General features: G+C 47.2%; 1 protein-coding gene, 1 non-coding gene and 3 pseudogenes across 2 annotated transcripts; 3 read left to right on the top strand and 2 right to left on the bottom strand.

The window, feature by feature from the left end:
- The first annotated feature begins 353 nt into the window (after nucleotides 1-353).
- On the top strand, nucleotides 354-3,754 carry CHAC1 (ChaC glutathione specific gamma-glutamylcyclotransferase 1). The gene is made up of 3 exons (XM_039843854.1): nucleotides 354-1,205; nucleotides 1,620-1,655; nucleotides 2,038-3,754. Exons 1-3 carry the CDS (start codon nucleotides 987-989, stop codon nucleotides 2,437-2,439), a joined length of 657 nt encoding a protein of 218 aa, XP_039699788.1. The 5' UTR covers nucleotides 354-986; the 3' UTR covers nucleotides 2,440-3,754.
- A 2,193-nt stretch (nucleotides 3,755-5,947) lies between these two features.
- On the bottom strand, nucleotides 5,948-6,069 carry LOC120587277 (uncharacterized; annotated as a pseudogene).
- An 8,209-nt stretch (nucleotides 6,070-14,278) lies between these two features.
- Nucleotides 14,279-14,394, bottom strand: LOC120587308 (uncharacterized; annotated as a pseudogene).
- Nucleotides 14,395-14,755: 361 nt separating this feature from the next.
- Nucleotides 14,756-14,943, top strand: LOC120587257 (U2 spliceosomal RNA). The gene has a single exon (XR_005648900.1). It is a non-coding gene; the product is annotated as a U2 spliceosomal RNA (small nuclear RNA).
- Nucleotides 14,944-15,206: 263 nt separating this feature from the next.
- Nucleotides 15,207-15,325, top strand: LOC120587275 (uncharacterized; annotated as a pseudogene).
- Nucleotides 15,326-21,278: the final 5,953 nt, after the last annotated feature.

Below are 21,278 nucleotides of genomic sequence, written 5' to 3'. Positions count from 1 at the left end.
TGTTACAAGTCCCATGTCCCCGCAAAACTAAACCTATCGCCTCAAGACAGGGCTGGCCTGGCTTTCCTGTCCTTATGGCCTCTCCGCAGATCTGGCCACAAAGTGAGGGCAACAGTTCCAAGCGCTCTGACTGGTTCTTTCCCAGCCTCCTGGCCCCAGGCGTAGCCCTCACGTGAGGCTCGCAAGCTTCGGACTCAGCATCGTAGCCTCTGCAGAACCCTTGCTAGCCCCGTGACTCAGTTTCTCCATTTGCTCACGTGGGCCAACAGCGTGAGGCACCCGTGTGGAATGCGGAGGGGGCCTCCAATAGCTTCTCCAGAGTTCATGCTCCCAGGCGGAGCCCAGAGACAGGCATTTACACCGCCCAGAGCGCTCCTTCTGGCGGTGCCCTGCACTGGCCCTGGTGAGTTCGTGCTGCCTAGGGTGGCAGTGACTCGGCCAGGTGCACCCGCAGGACTGCGGAGGAGACTACTCGCCTGTACCGCCCGCCGCGGTTCATGAAGGGCTCAGGCCATGGAGAGGGCTGTCGAGGAGACTGCCGGTGCCCGCGTCCGTGCCCACTGCCTGCCGCCTGACGCAATCCGAGGCGCCCTTGCTGCATGCAGCCAGTGCTAGGGTAACCTCCCCCGCCGTTGCATCACTCCTGACAGGTTTGCTACAGAGGTGGAGCCGAACCAATCAGCGGGCGCGCCGGGGCGGGGGCAGACGGCTCATTTACCCATTTAGAGGGCGGCGCGGTTAACCGGGCAGCAAAACCCGAAGGTAATTGGCCAAAAGGGGATTTGCCCCGCCCCAATCACCGCGGCAGCTGGCCGCGGTGGGCGGAGGCCTGCCAGCCGGAGGGTTTATAAAGGGCCTTGGATGGGGCCGCGCAGCTGGAGCGACCAAGCGGTGCCAGGCCAGGTGTGCGCGTCCGTCGGTCCTTCCGTGCCCACGCCGGAGACCTGCCCCGGAGGCCGCTCGGGTCCGTCCCTGTGCCCGGCACCATGAAGCAGGAGTCCACAGCTCAGAACAGCCAGCCCGCCTTGCCGCCCGCGCAGTTCCCCCGGGTCGACGTCGACCCCCAAGCGCTGTGGATTTTCGGGTACGGCTCCCTGGTGTGGAGGCCCGACTTCGCCTACAGCGACAGCCGTGTGGGCTTCGTTCGCGGCTATAGCCGCCGGTTCTGGCAGGGAGACACCTTCCATCGGGGCAGTGACAAGATGGTGAGCATCCGACCATGCCCTGGGGAATAAGGGGTGGGGATGGGTTCAGGATAGTGGGTGCTGGTGCTCTGGAATGTCCAGGGCTCTCTGGGCAGACTGTGATGGGGGAAATGTGTAAACTTGTGCCGGGGCTTTGCGGCTTACATTTGTGTGCCCGCCCAGTGGATTACTGTGTGATGATGGCTGGATATGTGATCTTTTGGATCACCGTGTTAATGAATATTTCTGATTATAATCTGGGCCACTGTCATGTGTCTATTTCTCCTGCATCCATGCATCACTCCCTCTACTTTCCCCTGGATGAGTGGGACTCTCTGAGGCCTGGACTGGCTGGGTTAATAAGGGTTTTCTCTGGCACTGATGGTAGAGCTGATTTCTAACCTGTCTTTTTCAAAATCTTTCTTCTCTTCTTAGCCTGGGCGTGTGGTGACCCTTCTTGAAGATCATGAGGTAAGTGCCTGAATGAATAGAGGACCCTGGCACCCAGCACCAAGGGGTATTAGATATCTCTCTGGTTCAAGGCAAGGGTGGTCTAGCTCAGTGCTTCTCACAAGAATCTCCTGAGGATCTTGTTAGAACATGAAAGGCGTATTCCCAACAAGATTACAGGTGATGCCATTGGTTCTCAGACACACTCTGAGAAGTAACCCTGTTTACTCTGGGGCAAGACCACCTCGTCAACCCTTGTTAAGAAAGGGTGAATGTGGGCTTGATGTATTGCTACTAGATGGCTGATCAGCCCTCCTCCCACCTCCCTTATTGAGCATAGTCCTGGAGTGGGACCAGCAAGGAGCTGTTTGTGACTGACCCTGGTATACATGTTTCTTCTTAGGGCTGCACTTGGGGCGTGGCATACCAGGTGCAAGGTGAGCAGGTGAGCGAGGCCTTGAAGTACCTGAACGTGCGAGAGGCAGTGCTCGGTGGCTATGATACCAAGGAGGTCACCTTCTACCCACAAGATACCCCTGACCAACCACTCAAGGCATTGGCCTATGTGGCCACCCCACAGAACCCTGGTTACCTGGGCCCTGCACCTGAGGAGGCCATCGCTACGCAGATCCTGGCCTGCAGTGGCTTTTCCGGCCACAACCTTGAATACTTGCTGCGCCTGGCGGACTTCATGCAGCTCTGTGGGCCCCAGGCACAGGACGAGCACCTGACAGCCATTGTAGATGCTGTGGGCACCATGCTGCCCTGCTTCTGCCCCACCAAGCGGGCTTTGGCACTGGTCTGAGGGGCTGAGCCCCTGAAGGAAGTGCCTACATGGGCATGGGGACCAGGTCTCCACTCCTGTGCACATAGACTTGATACAGCTGGAGGACTCAGTGGACAGTGGGGGCTCCTTTCTCTAAGCCCCTACCTGTCTGTCAGCTTTCAGCTCTCTCCTGCCTAACACTGACTTACTACTTGAAACTTTATTACACCATGTTGGTGTGATGGGCAGGGTGGGGGGCCTGCCCTGGACATAGGGGCCCTGCTGAGCAGTGCCCCACTCCAGGCACATGGTGCCTGACCAGATTCCCCTCAGTGCTGCTGCTAAGCCCACACTACCCAAGCCTCCACCTCTCCAGAAAGCCTCTAAGAGCCTTGACCCTCTGCCCCCACCCCAACCATTCCTTAGCCCCAGAAATACCACTTTTGAAGGATCTCAGCCCACTGTTGGGGGACAAGAGGAAGTGAGGAGAGGGGGCCCTATAGGAACTGAGGCCCCTGTCAGCCCTGTTTATCCCCCCAGGTCCCCAGGACAAATCTGGATCTGGAGTCCAGATATAGCTGCTGAGGCTGGTCCTGGGCCTCTGGCCCATTTGGCTTTGTTTCCCTGTCCTGTGTGTCTGGGACAATCCTGTCTGTCTATTCCCGGGAAGTTTATCACTATAGGTCCCAGCACCATCCCTGTCTATTCCATAATATTATCCATAAACTGAACTCTTATTAGCTGCGCTGTGCAGGAATGTGGTTCTTTCTTCAAATGAGGGGTGGGGTGAGTGAGGTGGTGAAGCCCTGGAAGCCTCATGAGAGGGGAAAGGGTTCCCTCTTCATCTCCATCCCTCCCTCAGGGAGCAGGCAGCTTAGCAGGCAGGCCTGCCAGGTTACACCACTCCCATAGACACCCTTCATGTCTTAGTGCACACAAAGAACACCCTGAGTCATGCAGAATGCAACCCATGCATCTGTACTTGGCAGCCCTGTGAGCAGTGTCCTTGCCACTGACTTGGTACCCTGTGTCTCCTCCCAGCTTCTCTGAGGAGGTTTGCAGACTTGGAGCTCAGACCAGATCTTCTTCCAGTTACAGGGCAAGCTGCTGCCTCTTCCTGACAGGCTAGATCTCTGGCTTCACGCTAGAAGAACATGTGGATGAGGATAGGGTAGTGACAATTTCTGGGAGAGTGCTGGCACAGAGACCTGTGTTCTGGAAGACCTGGTAACCCTTTGACTTCTGAGTTCCAGGTGTTCACTGTTGCCTCCTGGGGTGAGAGCTGTGCCTTCTCACTTATCCTGAACTGCCAGGACTCCCACAATGGAATAAATTACTGGGGTGCCCTCTGGAATACTGCTTGTTCACCCCCTGCCTGCCCTCAGCTACTTCCCCACACTGGCCCCTGGGTGCAAATCTCTGCTGCCAGGATCTCATCCTGACCCTGGGCTCTGCAACTGGGAATGGCCCCTCAGTGGGCTCAGCCTCTGTTCCCGAACCTCCAGAATGGGTGTGGGGCCCAGATGATAGGCTTCAACAGCAGAAGAGCCTGGCTCTAACCCAACCCCTTCCCTCACTGGCCCAGTGACCTTCAGGAAAGTATTCAGCCCTCTGAGTATTATTTTACACTGGAACACTGTGTGGTATGTGTTGCTGCTGCTTTTGTTGTGGCTGGTGTCCTGTATTGATCTGGCTGTCCCTGGCAGGAACAGCTCTGACCAAGTTGAGCAGTGTTGTGCCTGAGGAGTTTGCCCATGTGTTGGCAGCCTTGTGCCTTGGCCATTGATGAGAAAAGTGTGGAGTCCAGCCAGCCTCTTCTGGGAGCTCAGTCAGGACAACAGAACAGGAGGAGGCAGTGTGTGGCAGGGAGCCCTGGGTGGCCGCCTCCTGGGCATCTGGTGCTGGGGCAGGACCAGGAGGCCAGTCTGGGTGCTTGGAGCAGAGCCCTGCTGTATACCAAATGGGGATGGGGAGGGCTGCTTGCTAGTTGCACATGGGTTCAAATTCTTCAAGCTATTTATTCAGCAAGTATATACTAAGCTGCTGTAGGCAAGGCACTGATCTAGGCACTGGGGATATAGCAGTGAAGAAAATCATCCTCCTCAAGAAACTCAGAGCCTAAAAACTCTAAATGGTGACTATTCAGTATGAAATATGCTGTGATGGGAGGAGAACAAGGCACTCAGCTTAGAAAGGGCTCCTGGCCTGGGAGGGGTGGTCAGGAAGGTTTTTTGGGGAGGGAATGATGAGGCTGACCCCTGAGCCTGAGAAGGGGTCTTCAGTGAACAGAGGCAGAGAATAGAATGTGCTAGAGAGGGAAAACAGGGTGAGATTGGCTGGCACAGAGTGGTGCGGGGGAGGGGCTGGGCAGGTGGCAGGACTGCAAGCCACATTCTGCTGGCTGGCCTGGTGAGCTGTGCTGTGGAGGCAGCATTCTTCCTGGGTCAGTGGGGACCTCCTGTGGATTCTAGGCAGGGAAGAGACTGCTTAAGAATGAACACTGGCTGCTGTGTCACATTGGAAGAGGAAGGTCAAAGGGAGGCCAGGGAGAGGTGTAGGTGGCCTGAGCTGAGCTGTGTCAGTGGGCATGGACAGGAGGGTGAGGTCAGCAGGATTTGGTGTAGCTGGTGATGAGGAGAGTGAGGGAGAAGGGAGAGGGCCAGGATTCAGAGTTGGGAAGTTTGGGGGTGATCTGCCCCATGTTAGAGTGTTTGAGTTGGGGGTACCTGTAGAGGGCAGCAGCATCTACATAGATGTTCAGGAGGCAGATGGATATGTGGGTCTAATACTCAGGAGAGAAATCTGGGCTGGAGTTAGAGATTTGGAGCCATACACATTGAGACGGTGCTTGATGCTCTGTGGAGTGGACAGTGGAGAGAATAAAGGGCCTGGGCCAGCCCCGAGGTCCCCATCCTTGGTGACCTGAGTGAAGCAAGAACAGTAGAGAACAAGATGCTCTGAGGTGGAGGAGAACGAGGAGGCCAGGATCATGCTGCCGAGATGTCAAGGACAATAAAGATAGAGGTGTCCACTGGATGAAATGCCGGGGGTCCTTGGTGGCCTCGGTGAGAGCAATTTCAGGAACAGTGGCGGGAAACCAAAGACAGGGACCATAGACAGCTCTCAAGAAATTTGGCTGCTAGAAATTTAGCTGCTAACAGGAGAGAGAAGCAGAGGGGTAACAGAGGGTATGCAGAGGGTGTAGGGGGTCTCAGGACCCCTTTACAGTTTAAAAATTATTGAGGACCCCAAGAGCTTTTGTTTATGTGGGATATAGCTATTGACAACATTTAATGTATTAGAAATTGAAGAGTTTAAAACATGTTTATTAAATTAAAAATAAAAATAATAAATCCATTACACATTGACATGTTTTTAAAGAAAAATGATTCTATTTTCCAAAACAAACAAACAAAAAATTAGTGAAAAGAGTGGCATTGTTATCTATTTTCCTTTTTTTTCTCTTAGGCGTAGCAACAACCCTTGGTTGACCTCACGGATTACAAGCACCTTGTCAGCTTACAATCCCCTACTTTTTATTTTTTTATGTCTACAGCACCCAGTCTTCCTAGGTGGTCTCCCATCCAAGTACTACGAACCAGGCCCAACCCTGCTTAGCTTCCGAGATCAGACGGGATTGAGCACTTTCAGGGTGACATGGCCGTAGACTTCTATTTTTCAAAACAAACAAATTTAGTAAAAAAGAGTGACATCGTAATGTATTTTAAAAGTCTGACAATGGAAGCAGCTGGATTCTCATCTGCTTCTACATTCAATCTTTTGCAGATCTACATATCCTATATCCATTGTAGAATCGTGAGGAAATGAGAGTAAAAAGGCAAATAACCTCTTAGTATTATTATGAAAATAGTTTTGACCCCGCAGATCCCCTGAGAGGGTTTTGAGGACCCTCAGGGATTCCTGTGCAATTTTTCTTGTAGAGTTTCAGAGTTAGCAGGGACCTCAGAAGCCATCCTGTCTATTTCTGAAGAGCATCCTTCTGGAAAATGGGGAGTGAGTAGGAAGGATCAGTCAATTCAGTCCCTGTTTATTGAGTCTACAAAGGTCACGGGCCCTGGAGCTCCAGCTGTGGGAGACAGCTAAACACAGAATCACTATCACACCTGGTCTAGGATGAAAGTAACTGCAGGAACTCAGGATGGGGCAGAGGTAGTCAGGTGTGGGAGGGCCTTAAAGAAGCTGCAGGAATCCACCAGGTAGAGGGGGCATTCCAGATGGGTGGATATGGCTTCAGCAAAGGAGGGAGGTACACGGTTTAACAAAGAGCTGTGTGAAGTGAAAGGTGTTGAGAACCAGGCTGAAGGCTACTTGGAGTCAGTTCATGAAGGAAGTTGTAGACTTAGTTTGGTAAGGAAGTTGAACTTTGTGGTGATGTGTTTTTTTTTTTTCATGTGTTTTTCCTCCCACGGAAGGATCTTTGTTTGTTTTTGTTCTTTTTGTTTTGTCTGCTTAGACTTGGTGTTCAGGCCTGGGTTAAAGGAAGCTTGTGCCTGTGGCAGGGGAAAAATAATTTTAAGGCTGCAAGACCTGAGGGGCACCTGTTGCAGCGTTTTAGGCAGGTGCTGGGGAAGGCTGAACTAAAACCAGCAACTGAGAATGTGGGGATACTTTCTGGCAGCCTGTGGGGAAGTGGGGGACAAACAGGAGGAAAGAGACAGGATCCCAGGGTTTTGCTGAGAGGGGGCATGGACGGTGCAGGGGGACGTGGGTGAACATCACTCTAGCCTCCATGCACCCTTCTAGGACTGTCAGGCTCCTAAGAGTTCTCCAGTTTGCCGCCCACTGCCCCAGGAAGGACCACATACCTCTGCGGGCTGTCGTTGCTCTGGAAACAGTGCAGCAGCCATGTGAGTCATCAGAGAAGCAGAGGGTGTGGGGAGATGGACCTCGCCTTTCTCCAGGCCTGGCTCTGAGGAGGTTCAGGTGCTCGAGGATGTTCAGGTGCTCAAGGTTGTGAGTTCATCTTCAGTGCCCAGGGACAGGTTAGGGGAGGCAGTGGTCACAGGGAGAGTGTCCCTGAGGGCCAGGTTTGGAGCACAAGGGCCAGCCTCCCACCGCATGGCTAGGGTGACCACATATCCCAGTGTGCCCAGAATATGTCTAGTTTACCCCTGTTGTCCTGGAGTAATTATTACTTTTACTCTCAAAAGTATCCAGGTTTGGACAGTAAATTGCATGGTGGCTGTGGGAACCGGGACGGAGAAGTGTTGCTTTTATCAGGTGGCTATCAAAGGGGTTTGACCAAAGCCCCTAATCAGGCCTGTCCTTTGCCCTCCTCGCCCATTCCCTGGACCCTCACCCCCAGCCTAGTGGCCCCAGGTGGCCACTCTCCTTTGCCCTTCTCTAGTTGCCCTGGAAGAGATTCCCCACCAGGCCCACCCTTCCTGTGTCAGGTCCACCCCTGCCCTCATCCCTGCCCTGGGCGTTTCCTTGGTCCTGAAGGAAATCTGACATATTTAGAGAGCTCAGCCACAGAACTGCTCTCTGGTCACTGGCCCTTCTCCTCCAGGAAGCAGAGGGCAACATCTGCACCCACACCCTCGCCCCCTGTGCTGCCCCTTCTCCTTAATCTGGACCCTGCATTATGCATGCTTTCTCATGCTCCGCCCCTCCCCTGGTGCTTCAGTCTTTTCTTTGGCTCTGTTCTGGATCCTGCCCCTTGCCCTGGCCCCCCAACCCTGCCCTAGCACCACCGTAAGGTGAAGCCCAGGCTAGATTTCCCCTCTCATCTAAGCTTAGTCATGAGACCCTGACTTCTTTCTCACACCTCTACATGTGTGGCTTCCTGTATTCCTCCTACCACCACCGCCCTCTTTCCCTGGATGGTTGTCATGACTGCCAAATTGACCCACCTTCCCCCGTTTTGTGTCTTACCTGGATAGTCATTTTCCACATAATGTAAAATGCAGCTGTAGCCACAACCCTCCACACTGACAAACTCTGACAGCCCTCATGGCCCTCAGGATGAAATGCCCTGTGACCCAGCCCCTGCTCTACCCTCCATCCTGCCCCTGGTGTCCATGCTGTCTGCTGTTTCCTCCTACCTCATGCTATTTCTGGCCACCAAGCCTTTGCTCCTACTGCTTTCCCTACACGACCCCTTTGTCCAACCCTCTTATATCCTTCAGAACTCAGTGCCAGCGTCATGCCAGAGCTGCTGCTGCCCTCGGCTGGTGGGGGGCCTCTCCTTGTGCCCACTCCCTCTGTTTTGTGCCCAGCATGTTGTATTGCTGTGATCTGCTTGCAGGTCTGTTGCCATTAAACTGGCCCCTTTTCCCTACGGCAGGAACTGTGTGTATTCCAGCATGTAGCACAGCTCTGGGGACCCATAGGAGCTCAAGGTACCTATGGGGAATGGGATTTAATGAGACACCCTTCTAAACACATTATCACACATCCTCAGAGGGCACGATCCTGTAAAGACTTCAGTCACAGCTGAGGGAGAATGCCAAGCTGCAAGCTGCTTACCCAAGCTAATATTCAGTCTGAATGTTTATGTGCACAGCCCAGAAATGTGGGCCTGGAAGCCACCAGGGCAAGGGTGGACCGGCCAGACATGGACAGCCCTAGAGTACTCCCAACCAGAGCAGTGCTGACCCATGCCAGTGTCAGTGGCTGCCATCCAGGCCTGGCCCCACTTCTTCAGTCTGAGAGAGGCCAATACACACCAAAGGAAGGATTGCTCTCTGGCAGGCATATGGGGACAGGGCCCACACCCTTGCTAGTCCTTCCCACTCTGGCACTAAGCTGGAGGGCTGTGTGTGCCTCTCTCAGAGGTAGTGCTTACTGTACTCACAGCGGGGGAGTTTGGCCTTCCCAGGCACAGCCTGAGGGTATTGATGACTGGGGGAGTGAGGAGATAGTAATATATCTACCTCTGGCTTCCCCTCCCTACAGTTAAAGCCACCAGCTAGGCACAGCCCCTCCTGACCTGAACCTAGTCATATCTATGCTAGGTCAGGAGGTAGGAGATGAGGAGTGTCAGACATATGAATGGCTCTGGCTGGGAAGGTTGGTAAGTCTACAGTGGGGAAAGCTGATGACGAGCTGCTCACGTGGAGTGCCTGAGTCATCCATTCACAGGAGTAGGCCTTCGCCCATGGGGGTTTCCACAGGAAAGGAGACCCAGTTCCTGTTCACAGGCCACTCGCAGCCCTGAGAGGCATGATACACACTAAACAGATGGGAGCTGACCTGACAGAAGACTGCAACATGCCTGTGACGTGCAGGATGTTTTCTTACCTTGTCTTGTACCCTCCATTCCCCTCATCCTGAAAGTCTCATCCCTGCCAGCTCCAGCCTGGCTAATTTGTCACTCAGACTTCAGGGCTCAGTTGAGATGTCACCTCCTCCAAGAAGCCTCCTTGAACCTCTTCGACCCGACCACCAAGACCTGGCTTGGGGGCCCTGCCATACGTCTTTGATACCTGTGCTTTTTCTCTTGCTACTTTGATAGCACTGTGTTGAATGAAAGCCCACTCACTCAGCAAGAGGAAGGCACTGATGAGGGAAGGATGGAGACTGTCTCCCCACAAGGGGGATGATGCTGCAGAGGGAGAGTGGGCTGGGGGCGTGCAGGGGAGGGGAGGAGACAGACCTACTATGACCAACACCCTGTCCCACATCTACCAGGACTTCATACCCTGGTCAGGGCATCAAACTGCTTTTTTTATTTCAAATAAAGAGGCTCTAGTCTCTGTTTTAAGCTCCTAGTGCTTTACCTCTCTCTGAGCCTCCATCTCCTTAACTGTAAAATGAAGAGCCGCACCAAAAACTAGTTCCCATCCAGTTCCAATGGCTCCTCTTTTTCAAGAGGGACATGGGTTTGGGGTCAGAGGGACTGGGTTCGAGAACCAGGGCTCCATGTACCCTGTGAGTCCTTGTCCAGGTTATTTAATATCACTGATCCACAATTTCTTCATCTTTAAAGTGGGACTGATAATCCCAACTACCTCTCAGATTCTTGAGATTAGATGCGCTATCAGGTGAAAAACACTCTATATACTGTAAAGCTCAGTGTGAATGTTGGTTATGATTATTATTTAACAGTATTATTTTTCACCAACACTTAATTACTTGAGTATCTCTAACCTCCTTAGAGTATAAACTCCATGAGGGCAGGAGCTGGCACCTCCCTACATGCTCAGCACAGAGCCTGGCCTATCTCAGGCACTCACAAATATTTGCTAAACAGATAAATGGATAAATCAGTTGACTTAGATGAATGACTAAATGAATGAACTCCACTCACTTAGCAGAGCTCTGAGGACAAATCAAGTCAACTGGGGTGGAGGCAGAAAGGGAACATAAAGAGGAGGCAGAGGAGAAAGGAAGTGCCCTCTGGGCTGCCCAGGCTCTGCCATGTTGGAGAGGGTGGGCGAAGAAAGGCAAGAGGGAAAATGACAGAAAACAAACTTGGGGCAGTGAGATGAGGCCCCTCCGTAGGAGCCCTCTCCCTAGTCATTGCTCTCCTCCACCTCTTACAGTCCTTGCCCTGCCAGCAAGCTGGGGAGAGGGAGGAGGAAGGAGGGCTAGTCAAAGCCAGGCCTTTCTGGTTTGTTTACTAATAGCACAGTCCGGGGTCATGATACAGCCAGCAGCATCTGACCCAGCTAAATATATCTCCTTTGCTGGCCTGGACCACACAGCCAGCCCCTGAGGGCCAGGGACCACCCACTCATCCCTCTGGGTTGGGCCTTGAGCCTCCTCCTGACCCCAAGGTCCTGTGTCCCCAGGGAGCCAATGGCCAATCAGGGTCCAAACCAAATGCAATCACTGGCTGAACCTAGGCAGATAGTTTCATTCAGATAGAGTCAGAGGGCTTAAGCGGGTAAAACACTAATTGTCCAGCAGTGGGACAACCAAATGGCTCTCTCTCTTTGATGACATGTTCTCAGTCATTATGAATATTTAGAAAGAGTATTTACTAATGTCAGGAGAACATTTTACTCTCTTTACAGTACTCTCTTAACATTACTATATAATGTTAAGTGAAAAAAAAGCATACAAAGTTAGATCATATTGTGAATATAATCATGTCTTTTAAAAAGCATAGAAATATGTCTGGAAAAAATCACCAGAAACTGTCAACACAGTTTGCCTCCCAGGAGGGAAATTGGGGGCCAGAAGATGAAATGGGAGAGACTTTTTCTTCTTATGCCTTTTTGTATGTTTTTGATTTTGAACTGTCCAAATTTACTGTTATTCATAAGTAAATAAGTCAAATATATAATAAAATAAAGTGCAGATCTCAAAAGAAAAGGGATATTCATAAAGAGGCACTCGAAATAGCACTCAGAGGTTAAGAGTGGTTATTTGGGTGGGGGGCCGTTCGGGGGGGTCCCTTTTCTACTCAGAGGAAAAGCTGGCCTTATGCCCAGATAAACCAGAATGTCAGACCTGCAAACTGGAGCAGGAGTCTATCAATGCTCAGAATCGAATTTGAGGCATGAAAAAAGACACACCTTTCTTAAAATATCTCCCCACGGTGTCTGAAATTCCAGCCCATGCCATTGCCTGAAATACAGCTTCTCTGAGGTCCCCATGAAAACGTTAAGGTGAGGAGAGGATTATGTTATATCACGTGAACTGAATTGAAATAGGGAGACATGCTATAAGAAAGCTTTGATTGTGGGAAATATCTTATTTTCTTTTTGCTTTTGAGTTTTTTCTGAATTTTTCTTAAAAACATATTTCTTTACTAATAGTGCTTGTTATAATTAAATATAAAATAACACATGATCATAGTAGAAATTTTGGAAAATACAGAATGGCATAAAGAATTTTAAAAATTCATTAATAATTCCACCATTCAGGAAAGTTAACTTCCTTCTAGTCCTTTCTCTTACTACTCTATTAAAAAAACTACATACGTATTAAAAAATCTACATACGTAAGTGAAAACATAGAATTGATCACAATTTATCTACTATTTTGTGTCCTATTTTTTTTACCTAAGATTAAATTGTAAGCATTTTCTTATGTCATCAAATATGCTTGAAAACATAATTTTTTAACTATTTTACTTTAAATATATTTCAGTCCTATTATGTGCAGAAACATTATCTCAGAAGCTTACGTAAAGTGGAACTTAAAAATTCTTGTACAAAGTAATAGGTTGTAGTTAAAAATACATATGACTATACCACTTTACAATATAATAGTCACATTTTTACATTTATTATACCATGAAATCTTTGCAAAATATCTGAGAGTTAGATATTATTGTGACGTACAGTACAATTGTACTAATGAGAAATCTTAGCTTTGGAAAGATTTATACAGTGTAATGTGCATTTGGTTAAAGCTTTACTAAAATCTTTATGTTATGAATACATACAAGACATTTTAAACAATGGAATTAACCAACCTCTCAAATATAATCCTTATTTTATTATACCAAATATTGTACTTTTCATTCAACAAATGTTTATTGAGTGCCTACTATGTTTCTTTTTTCCAGCTTTATCGAAATGTAATAGACAATTAGTTGCTCATATTTACATTGTACAATTCAATGAGTTTTTTCCAATTATAGTTGGCATACAATAATATATCGGTTTCAGTCGCATAGCCTAGTGATCAGAGATCCACATAACTCACAAAGTGGTCACCCCACTAAATCTAGTACCCTTCTTCCCCCTTATATATTTATTCCTACATCATTAACCATCTTCCCCACGCTACACTCTACATCTCCATGTCTATTCTGCAACTATTCATTTGTACCTCTTAATCCTTTTGTCTTTTTTTTGCATCCCCCCCAAATCTCCTCTCATCTAGTATCCCTCTAATCTCTGTATCTATGAGTTTATTATTGCTTTTGTTGTTTATTTTGTTCTTTAGATTCCACGTGTACGTGAAATCATGCGATATTTGTCTTTCTCTATCCGACTCATTTCATTCAGCGCAATACCCTCTAGGTCCATCAAGGCAATATCTTTTTTCATCCCCTTCCTTTTAGCCGGTGTGTGTCTTAATATGAAATGAATCTCTTGTAGGCAGCATGTGTAGAGGTCTTGTTTTCTTATCCATTTAGCCCCTCTATCTTTTGGTTGGAGCACTTAGTTCTTTTCCATTTGAGGTACTTATTGATAGGAACGTAGTTATTACCATCCTTACTCCTGTTCAAAAATGTGATTTTAATGGCCACTTAATAGTCTATCATATTGATGTACAAAAATATATTTAACCAATTCTATATTGTTTCCATTTGCATTGGCATTTGAGTTATTTCCAATTTTTTGCTAGGTTTGATTTTGCTGTCATGAACCTTTCATGTTAGTTGTATGTAATAGAAAATCCAGTTCAAATGGGTTTAAGCCAAATAGGAATTATTGGCAAAACTCAAAAGTTAAGAAGAAGAGAGCTTCGGGCAAAGCTCAGTTGGGGCTTCTGCTCCATTTCCCTACAGTCTTCCTGTTTTGCTCTTCTCTGTGTGCCAGCCTCACCTTCAGGTTGGCTTCTCTTCAATCCTGGGGCAACAAGCTTTCATGTTCATCTACGGGGATGGAGAGAGGCCTCAGAGCCTCTGCTTTGCTCTAATAGGCAATTTATGAAAGGACAGCCACGAAGGAGGGAAACTAGGCTCCGACTGCTTTGAGTCTGGGTTCCCTGCCTACCCTTGACCAAGTCATTGTGGAAAGGTGTGTGGGGGAGTGTTAGGACTACCCCTGTGGCTCTTGTACAATATGGGAAGGGAAAATGCTAAATAGACAACCAGAAATTGCCCTCTGTCTCTGTAGCCTGGCTACTCAGATTGGGGCCTGTAGACTGGCAGCCTCCATGTCACCTGGAATTGGAAATACAGAAATCTGAGAGACCTCCGCACACCTACTTAATAAGACTTTTGTTTTTATGCCTACAGCACCTGTTCTTCGTAGGTGGTCTCCCATCCAAGTACTAACCAAGCCCAGCTCTGTTTAGCTTCCAAGATCAGACATTGGGCTTGTTCAGGGTGGCATGGCTGTAGACCACGGACCGTGGCTCCACAGGGGCACGAATCCAGGACCTTCTGTGTAAAGCAGACGTGCTAACCGCTACACTATGGAACCACATCCAATAAGACTTTGCCTTTTAATAAGAGACCCACTCGGGAGATTGCGCATTAAAGTCAAGAAGCTCTGACCTACATGATTATTCTCTGAAAATAGATACCTAAAAGTAAAATGGCTGGGTTAAAGGGCATGGATATTTCTAAAATTCTCGATAGACGTCATCAGATTGTCCTATATAAGGCTCTATCACTTTGCATTCCATTCCCGCCTTGGGATTTGGGTGTGTGAGGCCTAAAGCTTATGCAATTTGGGAGGGCCCTCTTTAAGAAAAGGAGTACATCCCTTCTTGGCCTTTTGGCTAAGATCAAGTGTAGTATCTGTTCTTATCAGTTTAATATCTGATACATCCTCTATCCGAGGGCAATAGATTAAATGGATTTTTGGAATTAGATGGAATAGGAGCTTGCTCTGTTCACTCCATGCATCGTCCTGGTATTGCAGTATTTCCAGGAATAGTGCACCCCCTTTTCGGGGGAAAATATAGTTGCACAAAAATAAGACTGAAACTTCCTTTAAGAATGGCTTACACTGGGTTAAGAAAATAAACTGGTATTATATTAAAAAAAAAAAAAAAAAGAACAAAATTAAGTGCAAAAGTTAATATTTAGAATAACCAAACAGGAAAGCTGACAAATACCTTAAAAATCATAAAACAGAATTTCTAAAAAATATCAGTAGGTTGAAACATATGAAACTGCCATATTTGTAGGTAAAAAAAAGTTACATATGGTCTATGGCCATGCCATCCTGAACACGCCCGATCTCATCTGATCTTGGAAGCTAAGCAGGGTCAGGTCTGGTTAGTACTTGGATGGGAGACCAGCTAGGAAGACCAGGAGCTGTAGGCAGGAAAAACAAAACAAAATCATATATTGTTAAAAAGCAATTTTATGTTGTTTAACTTAAAACTTCTCCTACATTTTGGCTGCATTTTCTTTTTTTCTTAACAACTTTATTGAAATATAACTCACATACCATACAATTCAGCCTTTAAAGTGTAGAATTCAATGGCTTTGAATTCTATATAATGATGGAGGCATGCAACTATCACCACAGTCAATTTTCTGACATTTTTATTAATCCCCCCAAAAACCTTGAACTTCCTACCTGCTATTCCCTAAATGCCTCCAGCCCTGGGCAACTACAATCTGCTTTCTGTTTCTGCAGATTTGCCTGTTCTGGACAGTTCATAATCATATCATACATGATCTTTTGTGTTTAGTTTCTTTTACTTAACATAATGTTTTCAAGCTGCATCCATGTGTCAGTCCTCTATTCTTTTTTATTGCTGAATAATATTGCTTTGCGTGCATTTACCACATTTTATTTATCCATTCATTAGTCAATGGGCATTTGAGCTGTTTCCATTTATTGGCTATTATGAACAATGCTTCCATGAACATTTGTGTACAGGTTTTGTGTGGATATATTTTCATTTCTCTTGGGTATATACCTAGGAATGGAATTCCCAGGTCACATATTAATTAGTCAGGGTTCTCCAGAGATACAGAACCAATAGGGTTGGTCTATAGAAAGATAGATATAGCACAATTAGCTTGTGTGATTATGGAGGCTGACAAGTTCCAAGACCTACAGGATAAATCAGTCAGCAAGCTGGGACCCAGGAGAGCCAATGGTGTAGTTTGGTCTGAAGGCTAGCAGGAAGAGTTAATGTTTCCGTTTTAGTATAAAGGCAGGAGAAAACCAATGTTCCAGTTCAAAGACAGTCAAGTAGGAGGACTTCTCTCTTACTGGAGAGAGATTCAGCCTTGTTGTTCTATTGAGGCCTTCAATTTATTGAATGAGGCCCACCCGCATTAGGGAAGGTGATCTGCTTTACTCAGTCTACTGACTTAAATATTAATTTCATTCAAAAACAACCTCATAGGAGTGGCTCTGTAGTGTAGTGGTTAGCACATCTGCTTTACACGCAGAAGGTCCTGGGTTTGCACCCCAGGTGGAGCCACGGACCATACCCCGGGTGGGCCTGGCCCCTGGTGTGGAGAGGCCCCGCCTTCAGAGATCCAGCCCTTAAAGAAGGGAGATGGCAACATCTGTAGGTCAGGGGTGGAAGTGAGGGTGAGGGAAGGGAAAAAAAAGAAACAACTTCACAGAAATACCCAGAATAATATTTTACTAAATAAATGTCTGGGTACCCTGTGGCCCCATCAATTTGATGCATAAAATTAATCAATCATCATAGTAACTTTTGTTTACCTTTTAATTTTTCTCAGAAACTCTCAAACTGTTTTCCAAGGCACCTACAGCATTTTACAGTACCACAAGCAATGAGTGATTCCAATTTCTCCGCATCCTCATCGACACTAATCTTTTTTATTAATGCCATCCTAGTAGGTGTGAAGGGCTGCATATTCTTTGATTGCCTTTTCAAGCTATAATGATATTGCAATTTCACTTTCTATAAAAAGATTAGGTAGAAAATGTCTTCTCTATAGCATATTTGATATTCAATTGTTTATTATTGAGAATTTGAAAAGTGTCCTAGTGCCACCTCTGTAAGTTCCTTAGAGATGCTTGTTCAGGCCAGGTCTCTCACTGATCTCAGTAGGCATGGTTTCTCATGAAGGCTGGTCCAGCCAGCAAGGTCCTTGCTGCTCTAGTGCCTCCCATCATGCTAGTTCTTGGGTGGCTTTTTGGCCATAAAGCCTGGGTTAAGGTTGAGCAGGACTTGTCTAGATAATTCTTCTGTGGTCTCCAATGGGGTCTGGACACTGGATGAGGGCCGCCAAGGGCAGATTGTCACTGGAGGTCCAGGAACAGCCTGTGGACCACCTCTTCCAAGGCATAGAAGCGGGGTCTCTTAGTCTGGGGTGGTATTCCATGACACTCGTGCAAAGAGGGCCCATACAAAGTAAAGCATATTAAAGCTTAAACTACAATGTTTCACAAAAAATCAGCCTCTGATTCCACCAGGAGTTTGTAATAAAGTCTATTCCCTTGTATCTTCCCCCAACTCTGGCCATTGTCATTTAAAAACAAATCTCAGCTGATCTGATAGGAAAAGCTTAGACTCTATTGTTGTTTTATTTTGCATCTTTGATTATTAATGAGGTTGAACAATTTCACCATATTATTATTACCCTTTTGCATGTGTGTGTGTGTATGTGTGTGTGCATTTTCTATTAATGTATAGAGCCTACCACATAGAAGGTGCTTAATAATTAAATCTTGAATAAATACCTTTGCCAATTTTTCTTTGGGTATTGTATCCAAGACTAACAGCTGTCCGTTTAAATCTGTTCTCTTCTTTCATAATTGTATGGCAGCCTCCTTTGCAGTTAGATGGGTCTTTAGGTCTAAAGCTCTCTCTGATAGAATGTGAGCCAAAATACTGTAAGCCATTTAAGGGTCTAACTCTTAAGACAGCAGGTGAACCTCCTCCCATTTTCCCCCTTCTTTTAAGATATTTCTGCAAACCAGCACTGACCATGCAAACGAGGACAAAGCATGAAGACAGCAGAGAAACAAGATGAAAGAAACCCGAGACCTTAAGTATTTGTGTAGAACAGACATGAATTCAAACACTTATGTAAGAGAGAGGTGAATTTATATCTTATTTGAGCCACTGCATTTTGGGGTCTCTGTTACAGCAGTGTGTACTACTCTAACCAAAATAAGCAATATTATTTGGTCAGAGGATTTATGGCCCAACCAGTGAACATCTACAATTAGCCCCTAGGGATGGCCAGCCTGTTCCCATAAAGATGAAGCACGAGGGAGGGGAGGAGTTCAGGAGGTCAGTTTCAGTGACACTGGATTTTGAGATCACCCAGTTCAGTTTCTTTGCGGTCAGTAAACGCGAATGATGAACCACATTTGCTTACATTGCCTTCAAGATTGCCTTCCAGGAAAGAGTATGCACCAATCAATCTATCACCTAGACACCTTGGCAGAAATGTTCCTAAATATTAAGTTTATCAATACATTTTTTGGTTTTTAAGAATAAGAGAAAGATGGAGAGAGAATCAACAAGCTTTGGTGACTGGTTCAAACCAGAACATGCTTACCGAGAACACTTGGCTTATCTAGAACTCAGGTACTGGAGCCCAGAAGAGGACAAGAAGTCAGGCCAGACCGGAGGTAGGCACGGAAGCTCAATTAGATTATTCCTAGTAGAGCCCACCATTCCTGCTTCAGGGTACGTTTCATTGGTTCAGAAGTTCTGAATTAGGAAAAATGGTTCCCAAGCTCCCCCCAAGAATTTGGAAAAGGTAAGTTCGAAGAGGGAGAGCTGCTTCATATCGGCACAAAAACAGTGACGAGACACTGATCCTATTCAAAGCAAACTTAAGTGAACCGGTGAATTAGTGTTGGGCACACGGCAGTCGCATAGCAATGGGCCTGAAAATCAGACCTTCACAAGAACCAGGCCCTCAGGAAAGATTAAGATATGTTCAGTATTGTCTGTTTAAGAAGTGACAGTTATAAAATCTCTCAATGAGAGTTCTAGCCAAGACAAATCCCAGCGCTTCAAAGTGTTAAATGTCAGCTCTCTGAAAGACTTAGCTATTCAAAGATTCCAGATAACAGTTTATGTCACCCCTTCCAAATCCACTGGGCTGAGGGGAAACAGGGGACAACCCAATGGAATTAATGTAGGGAGGAGGCTAGAGAACTAAAGAGTTAAATAAAGCTACATTCAGAAACTGCAATATGCTGATCAGCTCTGCAGCCAGGCCAGGAGGACATCTGCAGAAAAAGGTAGCTTTCTGCTGGGATTGCTAACCACTTATGTCCCACACCTGTGCAGAGGAAACAAGAAAAACAGTTTTCAAGTGGTGCTCTACATAAAATAAAATTATTCATACTCCATGGCTAAAACCATAGGGAACCTATGGATTAAAGGCTGGGAACTGCCAGCAGGAGTTTTTTCAGGCTGCACATCCTGCTACATATTTTTACCTTTTCACGATATATACTTTTCGCCTTCCCCACTGTATGTCCATATCAAAGGAAATAGGTAAACGCAGTCCTTACACTGTAACTCACAGGAACTAAAGAAGGATATATAAAGTGAATTCCCCAAACAGTCGGGCCCCTCTCGGTGTCTCTCTCTCTCAGTCCCTTTCACTGCCTTTACTCTCAGTACTCTACTCGTGTCTCTCACTGCCCCGCTCACTCTCTGCCTCTGAGAGACCACACTCTGACTGTGGAGTGTTAACCCTTTTCTAATAAACTTTCCTTTTGATTCTAACTTTGGCGTGTGTATTGAAGTCTTTCCACACTCTCTGCCAAAGGATTCTCCTTTTCTCTTGGTGCAGGGCTTGGTCTCCCCTAACTTGGAGAAATTTGCCCTGTCCTGCATCAAAATTGCTACCCTCACCCGGCCCTCCCTCCTCCCACCCCCTGCCCCTCCCAAAAACTGCCCTCCTCAGACATTCCCATGCAAGTGACATCATGAATTTCAAGGGTGTGTCAACAAAAATTCTCAAAGCTGAGGTGTGGAAGGAGGAGAGACTTTATTTAGCTTAACAGTTTGCAAACTCAGGAAACAGTCTCAGGTGGAAACTGAAGAATGCGCTCCACCTAGACAAAGGGGAGGCTGCCTTTTATAGAGGAATTTCTGCCCAGGTTCCTTAATGGTCCAATTATATGCAACTGAAGTATCAAAATTCATAGTTCTGATTTGTACAAGTTGTGCGGTTCTGATTGGTTGGCATTGTGCATTCTGACTGGTCACTGTGGAGCAGTTCTGATTGGTCAGGGCAAGTCTCAGTCAATAGGTAGAAAGAGGAAACCAGGAACTCCCATAAGGATTGTCATAGGCGACAGGAGGTTGAAAGCCTAGTTTATGGCTTTCCCCTGAAATGCTGGCTGTGTGAGAGGCCTCTATCAGAAATGGCTGCTAGACTCTTGTTTTAAATTTGTGGCCAGTTGACCGTGAGAAGTCCTTTTTGGCAGATATAGTCCATCTCTAGGTTCACAGGTGTGAAGAATGGAGCTGCCCAGGGTCTTCCAGGAGATATCTCACCTAGGAAATGAGAAGGGAGCCCCTTCTCCCTTCTCTGGTAGTAGAAACAGCTGCAGATGGGCCTGATTAAGGGTAGGTTTTGTGGTTGTATGCTTGTGGCTGTAAAGAGAGTGAGACATTCTCCCAGAGAGCTCCTCTGGAGGGCCATCAGCTGGCTGGGGGAGCTTAGAAAACTCCCCACCAGCTTCTTTGACTCTCTGTGCCCCTGCTTCCTTTTTCCATTCAGATGCTGCTGTAGCCTAATCCTCAGTCCAGATCAGACCCAGAGAGGCCCTTGGGGCCAGGCATTCACTCTTGAGTTTTGGGTCTTAAGACAACAAAATCTCATGGGCAGGCAGATGCCTTTCTTAGAACCATTTATTACCATAGAGCAAGTACCTGAGCACATGGTTTCAAATAGCCAGATGCCCTGCTTTCTCTAGAACAGATCCTGTCCTCTGTGCCTTTCTGAAGGTGCATCAGGAAGATGGCTGAATTGGGCAGCCAGCACTGACCATGGTTGCCTCCCAAACTGCACAGCTCCAGCACACTCCAGCAGTCTCAGAGAAGCACGAGTGAGCAGCCAAATTTCTCCATGTCTCCTAGAAGGGCTTAGGACTTCGGTGAGAAAGACTAACTCCGAGGAAGCCGGCAGTCATGATAAGAGGACATATGCAGCAGAGAATACTGAGTCCAGGGAATGCAGACCCTCCAATATATGCCAACGATTAGACTACCTATCGGTGGAGGCCATATAGGACAGAGGGGCGGCAGCAGATCAGAGACCTTTTTTCATACCTATCATATCCAGCAGAGGTGCTGATGCAGGA

Source organism: Pteropus medius, unplaced genomic scaffold (genome assembly GCF_902729225.1).
Source record: "Pteropus medius unplaced genomic scaffold, Ma_sr-lr_union100, whole genome shotgun sequence".
Classification (NCBI taxonomy): domain Eukaryota; kingdom Metazoa; phylum Chordata; class Mammalia; order Chiroptera; family Pteropodidae; genus Pteropus; species Pteropus medius.
Note: the sequence above shows the minus strand (reverse complement) of the source record. Positions and strands in the feature narration are given on the sequence as shown.

Excerpts from the sequence above, each read along its gene's own strand:
- CHAC1 (XM_039843854.1), top strand. The coding sequence starts at position 987 with ATGAAGCAGGAGTCCACAGCTCAGAACAGCCAGCCCGCCTTGCCGCCC. Across the intron at positions 1,206-1,619 it reads ATCGGGGCAGTGACAAGATG|CCTGGGCGTGTGGTGACCCT; the intron begins GTGAGCATCCGA and ends TTCTCTTCTTAG. Across the intron at positions 1,656-2,037 it reads CCCTTCTTGAAGATCATGAG|GGCTGCACTTGGGGCGTGGC; the intron begins GTAAGTGCCTGA and ends GTTTCTTCTTAG.